Source organism: Stegostoma tigrinum, chromosome 2 (assembly GCF_030684315.1).
Source record: "Stegostoma tigrinum isolate sSteTig4 chromosome 2, sSteTig4.hap1, whole genome shotgun sequence".
NCBI lineage: Eukaryota > Metazoa > Chordata > Chondrichthyes > Orectolobiformes > Stegostomatidae > Stegostoma > Stegostoma tigrinum.
In genome coordinates, this window is record NC_081355.1 from 130,549,811 (window position 1) to 130,572,537 (window position 22,727).

Here is a 22,727-nt window from a genome sequence, read left to right on the forward strand (position 1 = left end):
TTCTTCATGTAGCAGCACTTGAACAAATGTAGCCTTAAGCTAGAGCTTTTACATTCAGCTGAGAAGTGTTGATTGCCACAATGATTTTAAAGCTTTCTGGCTGTTAGTTGTTAATTGGTTTTAACTATCATCTCTCCTGTGCAGCCTGCGTCTTCCCCCTACCCTTAAGACCACCCTCCTCCACACCATTTTGCAACCTCCTTCTGTTCCACATAGTCTTTGTAATCTCATCCCTGCTCTGAATCAACTTGGACCCTTTCTTTCTTCGCCTTTCCTCTTGCAAACTCTCTTTTGATTGGTCATCCCCGTGAATTTATTTTACCAGGCATTTGGGCATGATTTCACTTGCCAACCATGTTTATTTTGAGTACAGGTCTTTCAGATGAGAGCTTAAACTGAAGATCCATCCACCTGCTCTATCGGATGTAAAAGATCCCTTGGCACAGTTATTCCCAGAATCCTGGACAATATTTGTTCCATCAGTCAAAGAAAACAAATTATTTTTTCATTATCAGATTATTGTTTGTGGTGCACCAATTTAGTTGCAGTGTCTCTTGCATTTCATGATCTCAAGAAATAGCTTAATGCATTCCCATTTGTTTCAGACATATGTTGTAACACGTCTAAAGAGGTTGATTAAAATATCTACAACAAAGGCAATTAGCCCTGACATAAAACATCTTGTATGTGGTATTGAAGGCATACGCTTGAAGTTAACCACACCCTTGGTCTAGCTGTTTACAGTACAGTTACAACAGAGACAACTTGGCAATGTGGAAAATTGCCTTGGTATACCTTGTTGACAAAAAAGGACAAATGCAATCTGACCAATTATCTCCCCACCAGCCTAGTCAATACTTAGCAAAATGATGGAAAGTGTTGCTGACAGTTCGATCAAACATCATGCGTTCAGCAATAGTCTGCTAATCCGTGTTCACCTTGCAGACTGCTGGGCCCATTCAGCTCCAGATCTCATTGCAGACTTAGTTTAAGCATGGATGAAAGAGCTGAATTCCAAATTACCCTCAACATCAAGTATATTGTTTTGCTGACAATGAAGTAAAATGTCTTGAGTAAAACTGAAGCCAATAAAAACTGGGGCAAACTCCATTAATTGAAGTCACATCTTGCACAATGGAAGGTATTTGTGGTAATGCTTAAAGATGAAAGAGGTTGTCTTTGCAATGAACCTCCAGAGGTGGGAGAGATAGTAAATGAATATTTCATGTCATTTTTAACTGGAGAAACAAGTGGAGGCTAGAGAACTCAGGAAATAAATATTGATGTCTTGAAAATGATTCACATGACAGCTGTAGTAGTATTAGAGGTCTAAGAAAATTTAAAGGTGGATAGATCTCCAGAACCTAATCTAGGGTATCCCAGTGAATTATGGGAAGATACGGAGACAATTATAATGCTCTGTGCAGAAATATTTATATCATCTAAAACTATGGTGAGGTGCCAGATGATTGGAAAGTGGCTAATGTTGTGCCATTGTTTAAGAAAGGATGTAGACAGAAGGTTGGAAACTATAGACCTGTGAGTCTGACTTCAGTAGTGGGAGGTGTTTCTGAGAGATAAGATTTATATTCGTTTGGAGAGGCAGGGAATGATTAAGGATAGTCAGTACGGTTTTGTGTGAGGGAAGTTGTATCTCATAAACTTGAAGTTTTTTGAGGACATAACCAAGAGGAGAGGACATAACCAAGAGGATTGAGGGCAGAGTGGTAGATGTTGTTTGTTTGGACTTCTGGTAAATCTTTTGACAAGGTTCTGCATGATAGACTAATCAGTAAAGTTATATCACTTGGGATTCAGAGTGAGTTTGCCAAATACAAAATTGGCTTAACTGCAAGAGATACAGAGTGGTGGGTGGAGGGTTGTTTTTTGGACTGGACGCCTGTTACTGGGCCCAGATTTTGTTTGTCACTTGTATGAATGCCTTCTGTATTCGCATCTAAATCAATGTTAGTAAGTTTTCAGATGATACCAAAATTCGTATTGTGGACAGTGAAGCTGGTTATCTAAGGTTACAAAGAGATCTTGATCAATTGGGTCAATGGGTTGAACAGTGACAGATGGAGTTCAATTTGGATAAATGCAAGGTATTGAATTTTGATGAAACAAACAAGGCAGGACTTGTACAATTAAAAATAGTGCCTTGGCTGGTGCTGCACAACAGTGATCTAGTGGTTCAGGGGCATGATTCATTGAAGTTTGTGTCCCACCTAAACAGGGTGGTTAAGAAGGTGTTTAGCATGCATGCTTTCATTGCCCAGACATTTTGAGATGTCCTGTTGAGGTTGTACAGGATGTTGGTGAGGCCTTCTCTGGAGTTTTGTGTGCAATTCTGGTCATCCTGTTATTAGAAGGATATTATTAAGCTGCAGAGGATTGAAAGATTTACCATGATGTTTGGAGAGAGGGTCGCTTGACCCAAAACGTTAACTCTAGTTTCTCACCACAGATGCTGCCAGACCTGCTGAACTTTTCCAGCAATTTCTGATTTTGTTTCTGATTTACAGCAAGGACATTTCTTTCGGTTTTTATTTACCAGGATGTTGCTGGGATTGGAGGATATGAGTTAAAAGAAGAGGCTGCGTAGGTTGGGACTTTACTGACTGGAGTGTAGAAGGTTGCGGGTTGACCTTATAAAATCATAAGGATTATAGATAAGATGAATGGAAGGTGTTTTTTTTTCCCTAAGCTGGAGTGCTTTCAAGACTCGGGAGTCTATTTTTCAGATGATTGGAGAAAGATGTAAAAACAGAAGTAAGGACAATGTTTTTACACAGTGGATTGTGTGGAATAAAGTTCGAGAGGAAGTGATAGATGCAGGTACAGTTACAATGTTTTAAAGACATTTGGATAACTGCATGAATAAGAAATGTTTGGAGGGTTATGGTCCAACTAGCAGGCAGGTGGGACCAGTTTCATTTGGGATTATGGTTGGCATGGACTGAAGGATCTGTGTCCATGCTGAATGACTGTGATTTTACGACAATGGCCTCCAGTTAGACCCAATCACCACAGCCCAGGACATTGTTGCACGTGCAAGTAGGACACTACCACTGTGCCATGAGAACACCTTAAATTTATAGATTACCTAGAGGATGAAAGGTTATTGAGGGTCTGTAAGAACATAGAGTTAGAATTAAAATCAGATCAGTCATGATCTTATTGTATGGCAAAGTGGCTTGAATGGGTGATTGATTTACTCTTTTTGTTCAAATATTCTCATTGTGGTGTCTTAGGCTGAAACACCTCCAGTGAATAACTCACTTGCCAGTGCATGTCCTGTCATACAAATGTACAGATTAGGAGCAGAGGTAGGCCACTTGTCCCTTGAACTAAACACATTCTCTATTACTAGAGGACAAAGTACAAGGTAACTAATTGAAGCATCCTTAGATCTGGGAAAAGTACAAGAGGATTGGATAATTGCCAATATATTTAAAAAGGGAGGGTGACAAAAAACCATAACTAGGCCAGTTATCTTAACATTTGTCAATAGGAAAATTTTATAAATAATAAAGAGCATTAAAAATACGTAATAAAATTAAGCCATGTCAGCCAGGCTTCTTGAGGGGCACCGCATATCTGACAAAAGAATGAAAAGTTCTTGGAGGGCATAACAAGCACTATTGCTAAAGGAGATGAGAGAATTTAATACTTTTGGATTTACAAAAAGACTTTCAATTAGGTACCACTTGTATGGCTATTTAACAAAATAATGGCCCATGGTGCTGGGGAAAGTTTATTGGAATGAATAATGGATTAACTGACTAAAATAAGACAGAATTGAGATAGAGGGGGCATTTTTAGAGTGGCAGTGTGTACCTATTGGAGTGCCACAGGAATTTACAATACAAATGATATGATTGACGGAAGTGTATGTGCCATGCAGAGTTTGCAGATGACACAAAAATAGGGAAAGAAAGCATTGAGGCTGGGACAAGGAATTCAGAGGGATTTGGACAGATTCAGTGAGCAAGCAGAAACTTGGTAAATGGAATATGATATGGCGAAAAATAAAGAGCTGAATATTATTTAAATAGGACAAAAAGACTGCAAAAAGCTGCAGCATAAGGAAATTCAGATGGTCTTTGTGTATTAATCACAGCAGGTAAGAGAGAAGGCAAATGAACTTATGCCTTTTACTTTAAAAAGAATGGAGTGTAAAAATATGGAGGCCTTCATAATACTACGCAAGGGTCTAGTTAATTCACATACTGTAATCAGTTTTTGGCCCCTTATCTAAGATATATGCTCATTGGAGGCAGTCTGAAGAAGGTTCACTAGGTTGAGTGCAGGTATGGAAGATTTTGCTTGTACTCTTTTTGGAATTTAGAAGAATGAGAGGAAACATTTTTGAAACATTCACGATTCTTAGGGTGTTTGATTAGAGTAGAGACAAAGGGGTTGTTTCCCCTTCTGTGAGACACTGCAACAAAACTTCATAATTTTAGAAAAAGGGATAGCCCATTTAAGGTAGAAATGAGGAGAAAACCTGTCTCTCGAGGATGGTAAGTTGGAATGTTTTGCTGCAGTAGGCTGTTGAGTTTGGCTCAGTAAGGAAATTCCAGACTGAGATAGAAAAATGTTAAATCAGCAATGGAATTGAGAATTATGGGGATATATAATTAGGCAGAGTTGAGGATTATCAGATCACCCATGATTTCATTGAATGGCGGAGCAGACTTGATGGACTGAATTAATTACTTCTGCACCTGTACTTATGGGCTTGTGGTCTCAAAAGGCACAGTCAGATGTGTGATTGAATAATGTTCACTCACCTGAATGAGGCAGCTGCAACACTTGCAAAAAGCCTAACTTCATCTCAGACAATGCGACCTGCTTGATTTTCACTCTATCTACCAACTTAAATACACTCTCCTTCCATAATCAGAACACAGTGGTAGCACAAGAAGATACACTGCAGCTCCATCAACAGCAACTTCCAAGGACACAAACTTGAAACCACCGAGAAGAGCAAGGGCATTATATGATGCATGGGAATGTCATGACCAGCAAATCACCTTCTAAGTTGCATGGCATTCTGACTGGGAACACTAAGTTATTCCTTTCAAATTCACTGGGTCAAAGCCTTGGAACTCCCTTCAGGGGGCTCAATGAGCCTATATTACTAACTACGGTGAAAAAATTGTAAGTTTGGTGTTGACTGCAGTTATTTAATATACCAGATTCAACAATGCAGCTCAAACTGTTTCAATTTCTTTGCTTGGGATGTAATAGTTTAGGTATGATAACAGCAGTAGATAGTGTTGGGGCTCTTGAATCCATCAGCTCCAGATCTGCTGTGTCCTTTTTTTTCGTCTTTTTCTTTATCTTTTTCTAAGAACACACAGGGATCTTGATCAAATGGGCCAATGGGCTGTACCATGGCAGATGGAGTTCAATCAGGATAACTGCAAGGTATTTCATTTTGGTACAAGAAACAAAAGTCGGGCTTAAGCAATTAATGGTAGGGCCTTGGGTAGTGTTGTAGAACTGAGGGACGGAGAGGTGCAGGTACATCATTCTTTAAAGTTTGAGCACATACATACAGGATAGTTAAAAAGGCATTTGGCACTCTTGCCTTCATTGTTCAGTCCTTTGAGTATAGGAGTTGGGGATTATGTTGAAATTGTACAGGACATTGATGAGGCCTCTTCTGGAATTCTGTGTCCAGTTTTGGTCACCGAGTTATAGGAAGGATATTATCAAGCTGTAGAGTGTTTAGAAGAGATTTGCCAGGATGCTGGATATGGAAAGTTTGAGTGATATGGATAGGCTGGGACTCTTTTCACTGGTGCATAGGAGATTGAGAGGTGACCTGATAGAAGTTTGTAAAGTAATGAGAGGTATAGATAGAGTTGATGGTCGTTGTCTTTTCCCTTCAGGAATTTCAAGATCAGGGGCATGTTTTTAAGATGAAAGGAGAGAGGGATTTTAAACAAGACCCTAAGAGGCAAATGTTTTACACAGAGGGTAGTTTACATTTGGAACGAACTACTTGATGAAGTGGTGGATGCAGGTACAATTAAGTTGAAAAGACATATGGATGGAAATATGAATAGGAGAGGTTTGGAGGAATAGGGACCAGGAGCAGGTAGGTGGGACTAGTTTAGTGTGGGATTATGGTTGGCATGGACTGAGGGTCATACAACACAGAAACAGAACTACGACCCTACAACTGTTTTCTTCATCTCCTCATGAGGTGATGAAGCCGATGTGCTGTTGGTGGGGTGTCAGCCACATCAGTGTAGTTGCCTGGAGCGGTAGGCTTTTGTGTACTTGGTGAGTTGTCATCTGTGGCAGTGCTTGGCAGATGGTCGGCTGCAGCAGAAGCAGTGCCCAGACTGTAGATTCCTGTGGTAGGCCTGAAGCGTGAGCTCGTGGCAGCGGCAGGTTGTCAGCAGTAGCAGTACTAAGAGCGGGGACTCACAGCTGCTGTGGTGGAGGCAGTGGTATGCCTGGAGTATGGGTTCTTGTTGGGGTCGTCAGGGACTCTTGAGGTCCAGGACACCTTGCAGAGACCTTGCAAAGATCCTGGAGCCATGTTTTAGGATCCTTTGTATAGAAGATGAACGTTATTTATGTGACTTCTTTTTGTAACTCAAAATGATGCTGGATTCTGGCAACAAAACACTTTTCAATGTATTTTGCTTGATATATGTGGCAATAAATCACTCACTCATGAAGAGAGGCTGGATTTGCTTGGGTTTTTTTCTTTGTAGTGGAGAAGGCTGACATGGGACTGGAATATGGTGAATAAGATTATGAAAGGCGTGGATATGATGAATAGGAAACAACTGCCTTCCACTTAGTTGAAGGGTCAATAAACAGGGGGACATAATTTTAAGATTGAAGGCAGGATGTTTAGAGGGAATTTGAGGAAACTGTTTCCACCCAGAGGGTGATGGGCATCTGTAATGCACTGCCCCAGAGGGTAGTTGAGGCAGGAAACTTTAAAAAACTATTTGGATGAGCCCTTGCCACGTTAAAACATTAAATGCTTTGGGACAAATGTTGGAAAATGGGACTGGTGTAGATTTATAGTTTCTTGTCAACGAAGACTTGATGGGCTGAAGGGTGTCTTCTGCAACGCATGATTCTATAAATGTTGCATATGTGGCATATTATCAAATACCTTTTGTTAATCCAAATTCATGGATTCACCCTACTTGATACATCCTTCTGGAATTATAAAAAAATTGTCAAACATATTTTCTTTTTCCAAAGGCCATGCTTTACTGTTCTTGATTCTGTTATGATTTTTGAAGTCTTCTGGTACTACTTAGTTTATACTGATTTCTAATACTTACCTGGTCTGGGATTTGTCACTCTGTTGTCTGCCTCCTTTCTTGAATGGAGGTTGCATTTTCATGATCTTCATCAGGATTGTAAAATAGCAAGTAGGTACGAAATGTGGATGCATTTTTCATCTCCCTAACTCAGAAACAAATCTTAAATTACAGCTGCAATATGTTGAAAATTAGAATGAAAGTATGTTTTACATTTATCACTTAATATAAAAGCAGGGGATTAATAAGTACAATATCATACCCGTGCCATAGCAGAATATCGTATACAATTTTTATCATCCCATTTTTTTGAAGATATGGAATTGTGAGGAAGGTGGAACTTAAATTTACTGTGAATGTATCAGTGATGAGAATAGTCATAATGAAGGATGTAAACCAAACATTGATGTTCTCTACTGCAGTCAATGTAATGTAGATTCCCACATAAATGTTCAAATGTTGGAAGTAATTTTTGAGATAATTACTAGTAGAGGTTTTTTTTGGCTGGGAGCGAATTGGAAGAAATTTGGAACTCGTACTGGAGGGAACTTCCAAGAAAAAATCGACTCAAAAGAATGAGTAAAATATAATGCAGAACCACAAGTGGTTTTTGAAGCCAATTTCAATCACAGCATTTAAGGAGGGATTAGAGGTATCTTGGTGCCAATACATTCATGAAGATTGGTTCAACAAGAACAACCATTATATATCTGAGCTTTTGAATATCCACAACCTGCACAGATGCGACATGTCCTGACAAAAATAAAAATCACTGTGAGCAACAAGGTCCTGTCACCATGAAGCAAGATACACAAGGCAGGTCAAACAAAGAGAGGTGACGATGCATTGATGAGAGATCAAGGCCACAGAGCTTTATGACCTGGAGGCTCTCTATGTCTTCAAAAACGACAGTACGAAACCGGTCTCCTAGGAGATGGTAATCAGTTCCTAATGAACGGACGTGAGACTTTCTCTTAGATAACAAAGTGTGGAGCTGAATGAACACAGCAGGCCAAGCAGCATCTTAGGAGCACACTAAGATGCTGCTTGGCCTGCTGTGTTCATCAACTTCACACTTTGTTATCTTGGATTATCCAGCATCTGCAGTTCCCATTATCTCTGAGACTTTCTCTTAATGGGCAGAGCACTTTAACTATTTCCTAAACCAAGAATTCACAAATACAATTGAATCACTTCCAAAGCATATTCTAGACAAGCTTGTCCTACATCCATCTCAAGCTGAAGTCATCAAAGCGATAAAGCGACTGTTTTCAGGGTATGTCTTTGGGAGCCATTGAAATCCCACTTTTAAGTTGATTAGGAATCTCATTAGCCTCCTGCTTAATTTGGATCCAGGACAATATCCAAAGAATGAAAGGGGACTTGTGTACCTCAACAACAAATGAGAAATAATTTAAAACAATTCAGATTTGCTATCAGAATATGGTATACAAAGAACTAAGTAAGAATATTTTAGTAAACACCTCTGATCTGTTTACAAAATTGATATATTACAGGTTAATTTTATTACCAATCCATCATTGCTTATTTGTAGCTATTTCTCTCAGTTTATGCCCTGCATTTTTCTTTCATAAAGGAAGCAACTGAATGAACTTGAAACACTAACATGGCAGAATGTTGCTGATATCTCCATAATTGATACAAACATATTTCTGAAGCAAGTCAAAAGAGACATCATATTTTTGCTAAATAGATAAGCGACAGCATACAAACAAACAACCTTGGAAACTCAGGGTGAGTATCTTTTGAAGTTTGTTTTTCTTTTAAAGTATATATGCAAACTTTTACATGCAGTGGCTTCGAAGAAGATAAAGGGCATTCAAGATGGCTTATGATTTTAAGGTATGGTTTATGGTCATAATTCTAAAACATGAATCATTTAATACTAACTTTTTAAAAAGTTTTACTTCAGTACAATAGCAATTGTGTATTATTTCTTGTGTAACTTCAGTCATTTAGTGTCTTGCTCAAGTATTTATTCTTCCGTTCAAAGCATTAATATTAAATAGTAGGCTCAACTAAGGCCGTTCACCAGATGGATCAATAGAATCCATGTAAAAATTCTTCTTAGCCTAAGGACATCAGTTTCTGTTGTGGCATTCATATTGACAAAATCAGTTTACAGTATAATCCAAGGATTAAACCTTGCATCTTTCTGGCCTGTATGCTTCACTAATACACTATATTTGTCCATTGATGCATCAGAAATATCATATAATATGTGCATACTAATTAAAGAATTAACATTTTTTTTGTCCAGAGTGTGTGTAATGTGATTAGTAGAAAAAAACTTTTTTTTGGGTTGCAGGATCACTCTTCCTAGAGAAATAATTCCAAAGTTTGGGTGGCTGAGTTGGTAGATTCTTTCGTACAGAAGCAAGATGCACTAGATCATTGAACCCCCACAGTGTGGAAGTAGGCCATTTGGCCCTTTGAGCCCACATTGACTCTCCAAAGAGCATCCACCCAGATACAACTCTACCCTTTCTCCCTGACCACACAGTTCCCTGTGGCTTCTCTACCTCGCCTGCACACCCCTGGACACTATGGGCAATTTAACATGATCAGTCCACCTTACTTGCACATCTTTGCACTGTGGGAGCAAACCAGACCACCAGGAAGAAACCCACGCAGATGTGGGGAGAACGTGCAGACTCAACACAGAGAGTCACCTAAGGCTGCAATCAAATCTGGTGGATGGTGCTGTGAGGCAGCAGTGCTAACCGCAACCACTGTGCCACTCCTGGTTTTGAAAAGTCCTAGAAAAAAGTGGGTGATAAACAGCTAGTTAGTTAACTTGAAGGATGTAAAAGTGGATAATATGAAAGAGCAGAGGAGTTTGTGGATGTAGCTTCATTAATCTTAAAATTGTACCTCAAGTGGATAATATTGTAAAAAAGGAATGGAAAACTAGAGTTTACATTGAGGGATAGAGAATATAAAATCTTACTCTCCCAGTAAAATCAAAGTCACCATACTGTATGCACTGACCATGATAGGAGATATGCTGAGATATGAGGGAGGATATGGCCTAGTGGTTTTATCGCCGGACTGTTAATCCAGAGACTCAGATAATTTCTGTGGACTCGGGTTTGAATTGTGCCACGGCAGATGGTGGAATTTGAATTCAATAAATATCTGGAATTAGGAATCTCATGGCCACGAATCAATTGCCAATTGATGGGAAAAAAACAATCTGGTTCACCAAGTCCTTTTGTGAAGGAAACAGCCATGCTTAATTGATCTGGCCTGCATGTGTTTCCAGAAGCACAGCAATGTGGTTGACTGATGGGCAATAAATGCTGGCCTAGCCAGCAATGCCCTCGTCCCTGTACATGTTATGTATTCACGAGGTCCCTGCCTGATTGTGGGGTGGGAGAACTTAAAGAAAGGCTTGGGAAATTGTGATTGTTTTCATTAAGAACAGAGATATTGAAGCCAAAGTACTTTAACACAGTCCATTTCCTGTGATTGTCCTAGAATAAGGGCCAAAAATACAAGCTGAAGTCTTAGGATAGACAGCAAGAGACTTTTTACACAGGTTTACAAGCTGTCAGTGTTTGAGTGGATTAGGTGATTAAGTAAGTAGTTAAGTGAGAAGCAGGTAGGAGTATTGGAGCAGGATGAACGTATTGAATGATGGCTGCTGCTCATCCAGAGGGTAAACAGTAACAAGGAATGGTTGGACTTAACAATTTGTAATAATTTTGGTATAACATTCTGTATTGTGAGTACACAATGTAGACACAATATGAACTTAAAGTAAACTGGGCCTTCCAGAATTCCATTCACTCTCCCACCCCTCCATCTCACACTCTACCACAAAATAGAATATATTCAACAGATTTGAAAAAGAGATTAAATGCAGGCAGGCATGGTAACTCGGTGGTTAGCTCTGTTGCCTCACAGTCCCAGGGGCCTGGGTTTGATTCCAACCTTGGGTGACCATATGTGGAGTTTGCACATTATCTCCATGTTTTATGGGTTTCTACCGGATGTTCCGGTTTCTTCTTTCAGTCAAAGATGTGCAGGTTAGGTGGATTGACCATGCTAGTGTCCAGGGTTGTGTAGTTAGATGGTTTAACCATTGGAAATGCAAGGTTAAAGAAATGGGGGAGGGGGCAGATCGGGGTGGGATGCTCTTAGGAGAATTGGTGTGGACTTGATGGGTCAAATGGCCTGTTCCCACATTGTAGTGATTCTATGATACAATGATTCTAATAAATATCGCTGTTCTATATACTGGACTTGAAATTTTTTTAATTGTGTATCACTTACGATTTCTTTTTTTTTAGACAAATGACCATGGAATCAGTAGTTGAATCTCACCAAGATGGCAGTGTAACAGATTCCGCCACAGATAGTGAATCTATCCAATTACAAGCTCAGAATTCTCAGACTCAAATTCCTACCATTGCGCAGGTAATGCAGCAATAGTTGCTATATCCAAAGAGAAGATTTAAATTATGTTACCGAATAGATGTTCACTAACATTCGCAATTTGTTAACGCAATTTAGACAGTAGATATACAATTTAATCCAGCCTGTGAGAAAGAATGTAGTATTTTCAAGAACTACCACAGTAGAATTTCTGAGAGTATAGATTTGACTCTTTCCCTCAATTCACTTCTGATTTCCTGGACCAAACCTTTCAAAGACTTTTGTACTTCAGTTCTCCCTTTCTTCCACTCTGCACTACAACATTTTTGCCTATTATCTTGGTTATCTCGGAAGGCCTAGGACTAGCAAATTGAGCTGGTAGGAGAGGAAACATACCAGATAGGTATATGGAGAAGTAAGTTGACATGCTAGGATCCTGTTTGTAAGGGTTGAAAACATTTGTGATAAATAAGTGGCTATTTTCGCTGGTTCTTGGCAGGTAGAAATACTTGGGCAAAAGGCACACATACTTTTGAAGTCAGTCTTTTCCTACTCTGCTGTTGCCACAGTCAATTTTTGTTCTCGCCTTCCGCTTTCTGCTGTTGCCTTCCTTTCAAGACAAATACAGGGCTGAATTTTCTCAGTCTTTGAATGGCATGGGAAATAGTGGGCAAGTGGGGAAAATACAGCTCAAATGAAAAAACGAAACTGTTGATATTTAGAAAGAAAAGTCTCGTTTTCTTCCTACTTGAGGTTTTAACAGTTAGAAGGGAAGCTGACTATTGAGCAGTGAATCACTCACTGGTAACAACATCCTTTTATTACCTAATCTTGCCTCGGGTCTGCTGTTTTGTCCAGATATCAGACAGAAAATAGATTTTTAATCCTGACTTAAAAGTTGGAGTGGTAACCTGATGGCTGAACCTTGCGATTGTCTTCTGTAGGCTCAGCCCTGGCCAGTATTCCCCAACATCTCAGACCACCTTCATGGACTGTGTCTGTCTGTACTCTCCATCCGAGATTGGCATCAACAAACCTTTCACCATGTGATCATGGCACAATTCAGCTGAACATATACTACAGTTCAGCCCTTAAGTACCCTACTTTGGAGCTCACTGTCACCTTACATCACAGTGCTGTTTTTAGTGTGATTTGCAATACAGAGACAGCTACCTATCTAATGCATCAGAACAGGGCTTATCTTTGGTTTCTTGGGTTGCTTTCTTAGTACTCACTCACTTTGCACTAACTTGAATGGCTACAGCATCTCTCAGCATTATCTTGCTATTTAGTGCAAACAGAAAGCCAACCAGCTTGTTATGTTTGCCAGCAATGCCCAGTCAAAGTGTGGACATGTTGTAAGACAAATGCTTACAACCACGCCATGTACCAGCGGCTTACACAGCAAATACATTACATGTGTTTGAATCAAATAGCTGGCTGTGGAAGTCTGAAGAGATGAGTCCTTAGTTCATTCGAGGTGAACTATGGTCAGTTACGGTACTGGTCATCTTTGGTTAAGAAGGTGGTGAGGTATCCCTAATTAATGAGTAGGAGGTACAGAGCCCAGGAAGGACTAGTATTTGGGGATGTGTGAGCCATAAATGGAAGATACTAATGTTGTTTAGAGGCTGGTAGACTATGAGCCATGGTAGAACATTGCAATAGCAGAGTTAGAGTGAGTACAGGATAGCAGAGAGATGATGGTGGCTCTTACCTTGCAGATTGCACAAGATCATTAACCTTCTTGTGGCACGTATACGTGTTCCTTCTGACTCTGAGTATTGCACAAAGGTACCTTCTCTGACAATGCTATGGCTTTAAGAATTGCATTTCGTTCTGGTTATTTTTATGAAGAAAGGTTGGGTCAGAGGTAGCAAGCAGTCTGCTGCAAAGCTAATAAAGTAAATAACTTGTGAGGCCTTGGAATTTTTTAAAGGTAGTATCATTGCAGTCTGAAGGGGTGGAGTCAAGCTCCTACAGAACCAAGATTTTGTTTTTAGTTTTAGCCTTCGTGAGTGTTTGCTGCAGGGGTCTTGAAGCTGGACGTAGAAGCTGTTTTCAGTCTTTGTGTTTCAGTTGAAAGTTGAGGGTTCTCCTCCTGCTAGAATTGTATATGAAACGTTCTATTTTACTGAATTTGCCTTTGCCAGGGGTGTGTTTATCGGATGTTACTATATTGTAACAGTTACTATTTAGTAGTTAACTAATCTGATCTATTATTCTATTAAGTTTACCAATAGAGTTGTTATGCTAATTCTTTCTTTTGTTGTATTTTAACTGTAGTGTGTGAATAAAGTGTGTTTTACTTCAAGACTGGTAGTTTGATCAGTTGAATAGCATCCAAAATGCAATGCCTGGCACTTGCCTTTAAAATAAGAAAAAGTTAGGGTCTAGTCTATCATCTTATATTTTGAAGTGGTTTGGTCTGATCCATAATAGTACTTCAGGCCGAGCCGTTAGTATTTCAAACTGTGGCTGATGGGGTTTAACTATACCCCTGTTGTAAATGTGGCAAGGACCTGTAACTGGTGAGTTCTTGTGTGGCCGTTGAGTACCACGGTATATGAGAGAAATTGCTAGGGGTCACAAAGGGAAATCATGAAATTCCTCAAATTTTTAGTTTAAGGGAAAGTATAGTCCAGTATCTTGAAGTGAAGAGAGGCGAGAGAAAGAAGACTTGGAATAGGGCGTACGGATGCAATGCAGTGTCCATTTTGAAATCATACATTCTATCCTCTGTGTAGTACCCTAATATGTGTGTCAAGTCTGTCGAAGTGGGAGGTTGAAGCAAACAACATAGCTAGTTTCATTGAATGCTAAATAAGTTCCTTGAGGGAAGACCACCGCAGGTTGGGCTGCATCTGTGAAGGAAAAAATAAGAGTTAACGTTTGGATCCGATGATCGTTCTGAGGACCCAAAACGTTAACTCTGATTTTTTCTTCACTGCTGCCAGACCTGCTGAGCTTTGCCAGCAACTTCTGTTTTTGTTCCTGATTTATCTTTTGTTTTATTTTTAAGCTCCTTGAGGGACTTGGATAGTGCCTATTTAATAGGAATAACATGCATTTGTCATTGCAAAGCCCTCAGCTACTTTGAACTTGCCTATTCACATCAGTTAATAACATGGCTTTGGGCAAAACAACAATATTTGTGCTATACCATCATTATTTAACTTTTAAGTAGTTCCAACAGAAATAAAATGAGGGACACAGCCGACTTAGGAGTATAATGTCTAAGGTTTTAGAGTAGGTTTTTAGCTCAGGTTGTGGATGTTGTGGTTGGTTGGCTTGCCGAGCTGGTTTGCTGTTCTGCAGACGTTTTATTATTGTGCTGGGTAACATCCTCAGTGCAGCCTCTGATGAAGTGCTGTTGTGTTTTCCCGCTTTTTATTTGAACTCTGATGTCCATTGGGCTGGATTACCTCACTTCCGGTTTTCTTCCACGATGGAGTCCATATGGGGTCGAGCTCTATGTGTTTATTGATGGCTTTCTTAGTGGAGTACCAGGTTTCCAGGAATTCCCGTGTTTGTCTCTGCTTGGCCCAGGGTCCTGGTATTATCCCAATCAAATTGATGGCTCTCCTTATCAATGTGCATAGAGATGAGAGAGTACAAACACATAGAGCTGGTCCCCATATCCACTCCATTGCGAAGGAAAACCGCAAGTAGGGCAATCCAGCCCAACAGATACCAGAGTTCAAATAACAGGCAGGAAAACACAACAGCGCTTCATCGGAGGCCGCTCTGATGATGTTACCCAGCAGGGTAATGAAGCGTCTGTGGAACAACGAACCAGCTCGGCGAGCCAATCAACCGCAATAGCAGTATAATTCTCTGATACTGGCCACCTTACTAGAGATTACAGGTTGTGAAAAATTTTTCATGAGAAAGGAATGTTTTAATATTCAAATGGGTGAAATGAAATAAATGATACCATGATTCCTAAAAATAAAATTTAGGTAAGTGACTTAGATTGAAGGAAGACATTGTCAGGTTTGAAGAGACCCTGTAGATGTCGCTGCAGAAATAGGCCATTCAGTGCGTTGAATCTGCTCCACCTTTCAATGAGATTGTGGTTGATCTGATAATTGATTCCATATTCCTACCTTTTCCCTATAATCTTTGATTCCCTTACTAATTAAAAATCTGTTTATCTCATCCTTCAATAAACATAAGAACCCGGCCTCTACTGTCCTCTGCGGTAAAGAATTCCAAAGATTCACTGCCCTCTGAGAGAAGAAATGGAGGGTGGCTAATGTTGTACCTTTGTTACAGAAAGGTTGTCAGGAGAACCTGGGGATGTATAGACCTGTGAGTCCGACTTCAGTTGTGGATAAATTGTTGGAGCTGATTATAAAATATGGGATTTATGGACATTTAGAGAGGCAAAAAATTGATTAGGGATAGTCAGCATGGTTTTGTGCTCGGAAAATCGTGCCTGTCAAATTTGATTGAGTTTTTTGAAGAAGTTACCAAAAAGTTTGATGATGGTAGAAGAGTGGATGTTGTTTGTTTGAATTTTAGTAAAGCCTTTGCCAAAGTTCGGCCTGGTAAACTAATCAGTAATGTTAGGTCATGTGGTATTCAAGGTGAGCATACCAATTGGATACATAATTGGTGTAATGGCAGGTGACAAGAGTAACAGTGGAGGGTTGCTTTTCAGACTGGAGGCCTATGACCAGCAGCATTCCAAAGCGATCGGTTCTGGGTTCTCTTTTGTTTGTCATTTGCGTAAATGATTTGCATGAGAATATAGAAGGGCATGCTAAGTAAGTTCACGGATGACACCAAAAGTGGTGCCATTGCAAACAGTGAAGAAGGTTTTCAAAGATTACAAAGGGATCTTGATCAAATGGTCAATGGGCTGAAAAATGGCAAATGCTGTTCAGTCTGGATAAAAGCGAGATATTGCATTTTGGTACAACAAACAGGGCTAGGGCTTATACAATTAATAGTAGGGCCTTAGATAGTGTTGTACAACAGAGGGACCTAGGGGTGCAGGTGCATAATCCTTTAAAGTTTGTGTCACATTCTAGACAGGATGGTTAAAAAGGTGTTTGGCATGCTGCCTTCATTGCTCAGTCCTTTGGCCACTGGAGTTGGGACGTTGTGCTGAGGTTGTACAGGACATTGAGGCCTCATCTGGAATGCTGTGTCCAGTTATAGGAAGGATATTATCAAACTGTAGAGTGTTTGGAAGAGATTTACCAGGATATTGCTGGGAATGGAAGGTTTGAGTTGTAAGGAAAAGCTGAATAGGCTGGGACTTCTTTCACTGGAGCGTAGGAAGTTGAGAGGTGACCTGATAGAAGGTTATAAAGTAATGAGAGGTTTTATAGAGTTGGTGGTAGTTGTCTTTTCCCTTGGATGGGGAGTTTCAAGACTAGGGACATGTTTTTAAGGTGAAAGGAGAAAGGTTTAAGAAAGACGTAAGCAACTAGTTTGCATGTGGTATGAAATTCCTGATGAAGTGGTGGATGTGTGTACAATGACAACATGTAAAAGACATTTGGTTGGATATATGAATAGAAAAGCTTTGGCAGGATATGGGCAAGGAGCAGACAGGTGGGACTTTGGGATTATTTTTGGCATGGCCTGGTTGGACCAAAGCTGTTTGTTTCCGTGCTGTATGACTCTGTGACTTATGACTCTACAAATAGGTCCTCATCTCTATCCCAACTGGGTAACCACTTGCCCTGAAATTCTGCCCTCTGGACTTCAATTCTTCCTCCAAGGGAAAGTAACTTCTCAGCATCTACCCTGTCAAGATTCTTAAGAATCTTGTATCAATATGGTTAGCAAGTTTTGAGAAGATTTGTAGCTCAGGTTGAGGTTCTGGATGTGAGTTTGCTCGCTGAGCTGGAAGGTTAGTTTTCAGACGTTTCGTCACCTTTTTTTTTAATTTGAAAAAATATACTTTATTCATAGAATGTACAAAAAATAAAACATTTATACACCTACCCAGTCATGCAAGCCACTCCGGGTTACCTGGGGGTACGTACACCAACTAAAGGGAAAAAAAAACAAAGCAGAGAAAAAAAGAAACCAAGCAAAGAAACCGCCCCGGCAGTCGTCACCCCGCACAGTCCCAGTTTGCCCCCTGACCAGTTGGGGAAGGCGCCAGCTGGGCCCAGTTACCAGATAGGATTCTTTTCCCTTTTCTGGACGAGGGGGCTCATACGGTGGTCTTTCCCCACCGCGCCTTGGCGGCGGCTGCCCCAAGCTTTAGCGCGTCCCTCAGCACGTAGCCCTGGACCTTGGAGTGCGCCAGTCTGCAACACTCGGTCGGGGTCAGTTCTTTCAGCTGGCAGACCAGCAAGTTGCGGGCAGACCAAAGAGCGTCTTTCACTGCATTGATGGTCCTCCAGGCGCAGTTGATGTTGGTCTCTGTGTGTGCGTCCCCGGAAACAGCCCGTAGAGCACGGAGTCCCGCGTCACGGAGCTGCTCGGGACGAACCTCGACAAATACCAATGCATCCCCCTCCAGACCTCCTGCGCATAGGCACACTCCAGAAGGAGGTGATCGACAGTCTCGTCCCCCCCGCAGCCACCCTCGAGGGCAGCGTGCGGTGGTGCAGAGATTCCGGGCATGCATAAAGGATCTCACTGGCAGAGCCCCTCTCACCGCCAGCCAAGCAATGTCCTTGTGCTTGTTTGAAAGTTCTGGCGATGAGGCATTCTGCCAAACGACTTTGGCAGTCTGCATGGGGAACCACACGACGGGATCCACCCTCTCCTTTTCCCGAAGGGTCCTGAGGATACTACGTGCTGACCACTGCCTGACGGCCTTGTGGTCAAAGGTGTTTCCTTTCAAAAATTTCTCCACAAAAGGACAGGTGGTACGGAACGGTCCAACTACTCGGAGCGTTCCGCGGCAACGAGGCCAGGCCCATCCTTCGCAACACCGGGGACAGGTAGAACCTCAGTAAGTAGTGACACTTGGTGTTTGCGTACTGAGGATCTACGCACAGCTTGATGCAGCCACACACAAAGGTAGCCGTCAGGGTGAGGGTGGCGTTCGGTACGCCCTTTCCCCCATTTCCCAGGTCTTTGTACATGGTATCTCTGCGGACCCGGTCCATCCTCGACTCCCAAATGAAGTGGAAGATGGCCCGGGTGACCGCAGCGGCGCAGGTCCAGGTAATAGGCCAGGCCTGCGCCACATACAACAGTACCGAAAGCCCCTCGCACCTGACAACCAGGTTCTTACCCGCGATGGAGAGGGACCGGAGCGTCCACCTGCCCAGCTTCTGCTTAAATTTGGAGATACGCTCCTCCCAAGTCTTAGTGCATGCCCCAGCTCCACCAAACCAAACACCCAGCACCTTCAGGTAGTCTGTCCTGACGGTGAAGGGGATGAAGGAGCGGTCGTCCCAGTTCCCGAAGAACATGACCTCGCTCTTACCCCTATTGACTTTGGCACCCGAGGCCAGTTCAAACTGGCCGCAGATGTCCAACAGCCTACTCACCGACCGACGATCGGTGCAGAAGACGGCGACATCATCCATGTACAGGGAGGTCTTGACCTGAAGGCCTCCGCTGCCTGGGATAGTCACGCCCTTCAGGCTCACGTCCTTCCTGATGGAGGCGGCGAAGGGCTCCACACAGCACACGAACAAGGCAGGAGAGAGCGGGCAGCCCTGCCTGACTCCAGATCTAACAGGAAAACTGTCTGATTCCCACCCGTTGATCGAGACTGCGCTAACGATGTTGGCGTAGAGCAGCCGGATCCAATTGCGGATGCCCTCCCCGAACCCCAATTTGGAGAGGACGTCCCTCATGTAAGCATGAGAGACCCTGTCGAAGGCCTTCTCCTGGTCCAGGCTGACGAGGCAGGTGTCCACCCGCCTGTCCTGTACATAGGCGATCGTATCCCTGATGAGCGCGAGGCTCTCAGCGATCTTCCTGCCCGGCACAGCACAGGTTTGGTCAGGGTGAATCACCGACTCCAGGACAGACCTGACCCGGTTGGCAATGACCTTGGCCAGGATTTTGTAGTCCACGTTCAAAAGTGAAATGGGACGCCAATTCTTAATTTCTTCCCTCTCCCCCTTCCTCTTTTAAATGAGGGTGATGATGCCCTTCCTCATGGACTTGCACATTTCCCCTGCCCGAAGCGCACTATCGTACACCTCCAGCAGGTCCTGGCCGACCAGGCCCCACAGAGCAGAATACAGCTCGACCGGTAAGCCATCGCTTCCGGGAGTCCTATTCCTCTGCAAGGACATGAGGGCTCTGGCCAGCTCGTCCAGGGATATCGGCCGGTCCAGCCACTCCCTCGTGCCGTCGTCTAAGACCTCCGTGATAGACGACAGGAACGACTCGGAGGCCGTGCTGTCCGTGGGCTTCGTGTCGTACAGTCCGGCATAGAAGGATCTGCTGATCCTCAAAACGTCGGGCCGAGACGACGTCACCGAGCCGTCATCCTCCTTCAGCCGGCTAAGCACAGAGCTCTCTTTGTGCACCTTCTGAAAGAAGAAACGCGAGCACGTCTCGTCCTGCTCCACAGAGCGGACCCTGGACCGGAAGATTATCCTGGAGGCCTCCGCGGCGAAGAGCGAGGCTTGCTGGCCCCTCACCTCGCGGAGGTCCTCCGTGACATCGACCCCCATCAACTGCAGAAGGAGCAGGTTCTGCACCCTTTTCTGGAGTCGCGACAGCTTTCCCCGCCTCTCTCTTGCCTTCTGAACACCCTTGAGGACAAAGAACCTCTTGATGTTCTCCTTCACCGTCTCCCACCAGTCGCCTGGAGACTCAAAGAGGGGTTTCACGGTTCTCCAACCGGTGTACTCCCTCTTAAGCTCCTCGACGTTCTCTGGGGTCAACAGAGTCGTGTTGAGCTTCCACGTCCCCTTGCCGGCCGGCTGGTCGTCCTGTAAGTGACAGTCGGCCAACAGGAGGCAGTGGTCAGAGAAGAACACCGGCTCGACACCAGTGGATCTGACCGAGAACGTCCGTGTCACAAACAGGAAGTCTATCCTTGAGCGGATAGACCCGTCTGGCCGCGACCAGGTGTACCTCTGCTGCGCTCCGTCTGCAGGGGTGCTGAAGACGTCGAGCAGCTTGGCGTCCTTCACCGTGCCCATCAGGAATCTGGACGTGACGTCCAGTTGAATCCCCCCACCCGCTGTCCCCACGCCGGATCTTCCATCTGCATCAATGATGCAGTTGAAGTCTCCGCCTAGGATGACCGGCCTGGACGTAGCCAGCAGGGGTGGAAGCTGCTGCAGGACGTCCAACCGCTCACTCCGTACCACTGGGGCGTACACGTTGATCAGCCTCAGGGGAGCATTCCTGTAGGTGATGTCAGCCACTAGGAGGCGCCCCCCCACCACCTCCTGAACTTGAGAGATGGTGAAGTTGTGCCCCCGCAGCAGAATAGCCAGGCCCGAGGAGCGACAGTCGTTACCCCCCGACCAGATCGAAGGCCCACAGGTCCAGGCGCCGGACCATTTCCCGTACCTGCCGAGGTGCGGTATCCCGCACTCCTGCAGAAACAGGAGGTCCGCCTTGATGGTGGTCAGGTAGGCCAACGTGGACACACATCTCGCGGTTGACTTGACGCTGCGCACATTAATGCTCGCAATTCGTACCCCCATTGTGGGCAGTGACCGCAGTACCCTCCCCAAGTCCAAGGTCCAGCCCCTCCATCTGTCCCTTCATGCCCATTGCCCGGGCTAACTGCTGGACGCTCTCTGGGCTCAGGAAACCGTCTGTGCTGCCTTCCGGGTGGCATCCCCCCGTCAGGGGTGCGGAGGCAGGAGGGTCCGGCTCCGGATCAGGCTGGGGACGTGCTGTTTCCTCCTTCCCGCCTGGAAGTTCCGGGGGGCCCTCCAGTGCTCCAGCGGCACTTGACTGGGTGTCGGAGTGAGCCTCAGGACGCCTCCCGTCACCTGGAAGCGGGGTGCTGCTTTCCTTCCCCCTCGAGACCTTTAACTTCTGCTTCGGGTGGGCCCTCTCCGAATCCTCCTCGTCAGAGGAGCTCTTATAGCCCCCCTGTAGCTGTCTCTTCCCTCCTGATTGTTGCGGTTCCTGGGCCCGTCGACGCACCTTCCTCCTCGCTTTCCGGACTGTAGTCCACTCCCCTTGGTCGCCTGTCGCCGCCTCCATTGGCTCCGGGTTGTCGGGGGGGGGGGAAAATCGGAGCCTGCAGGGGTGCTTTGCTGGCCTCGGGCCCATCCTGCAGGGCTGGGCCCTCCTGCACGGCCTGGCCCTCCTGCACATTAGTGGGGTCCTTGCTGGGCCCTGGTGCCTTCCTCTCCTCCGGGGGGGCTGGCCCCGCATTTCCCCTGCCGGCGACCTGGGCGTAGGTGGTACCCCGCCGCGGGCATGCCCTATAGAAGTGGCCCGCTTCCCCGCAAAGGTTGCAGCTTCTCTCTCGTGGGCAATCCTTTGCAAGGTGTCCCTCCTCCCTGCAGATGGTGACTTTGCTGTCGGCCGCCATGTGACCTGACCTACCACAGGCATGGCAGACTTTAGGTTGCCCTGCATAGGTCAGGTAGCCCCTGCTCCCGCCGATCGCGAAGCTGGACGGTGGGTGTGCGACATTCCCGTCTGCGCCCATCCTCAGCGTCACCTTGACCTGCCTCTTACTCGTCCAGATGCCAAAGGGGTCCACCATGTCAGTTAGGTCCCCTTCCACCTTCACATACCTTCCGAGGAAGGTCAGGACATCAACTGCTGGCACATGCGGGTTGTACATGTGTACAGTCACCATACGGCTCCTCTGTGCTGGCATCACAAACAGTGGGACAGCGGTCAATACAGAGAGGGGGCCCTCACCTCCTTTCTCCTTGAAAACCTCCAGGAAGCGCTAGCAAAGCTTGGCACTCCGGAAGGTCACATCGTAAAAACCCCCTCCGGGGAAATCCTGCAGGCAGTAAATGTCCGCAGCAGCGAACCCACAACAGTCCAACAGGACCCTCTTCACGAAGAAGGTGCGGTCCACAGGTGCACCTTCATCCACCTTCTTTACGGAAACACGGATGGTGTTCCGGACCCCCTGACCTGGGGCAC

The 22,727-nt window shown here is 44.3% G+C and overlaps 1 protein-coding gene across 12 annotated transcripts in view; it reads left to right on the forward strand.

Annotated features, from left to right (window-relative positions):
• LOC125463889 (cAMP-responsive element modulator-like) overlaps positions 1-22,727 on the forward strand; it is a 148,512-nt gene that overhangs the window by 8,619 nt on the left and 117,166 nt on the right. For all 12 annotated transcript variants that reach the window (XM_059639355.1, XM_048555680.2, XM_048555689.2 and 9 more), the window contains 2 exons: positions 8,905-9,062; positions 11,624-11,750. In XM_059639355.1, the coding sequence (XP_059495338.1) occupies positions 11,628-11,750 (123 nt within the window). In that variant the 5' untranslated portion in view covers positions 8,905-9,062; positions 11,624-11,627. The remainder of the gene's footprint in view (positions 1-8,904; positions 9,063-11,623; positions 11,751-22,727) is intronic.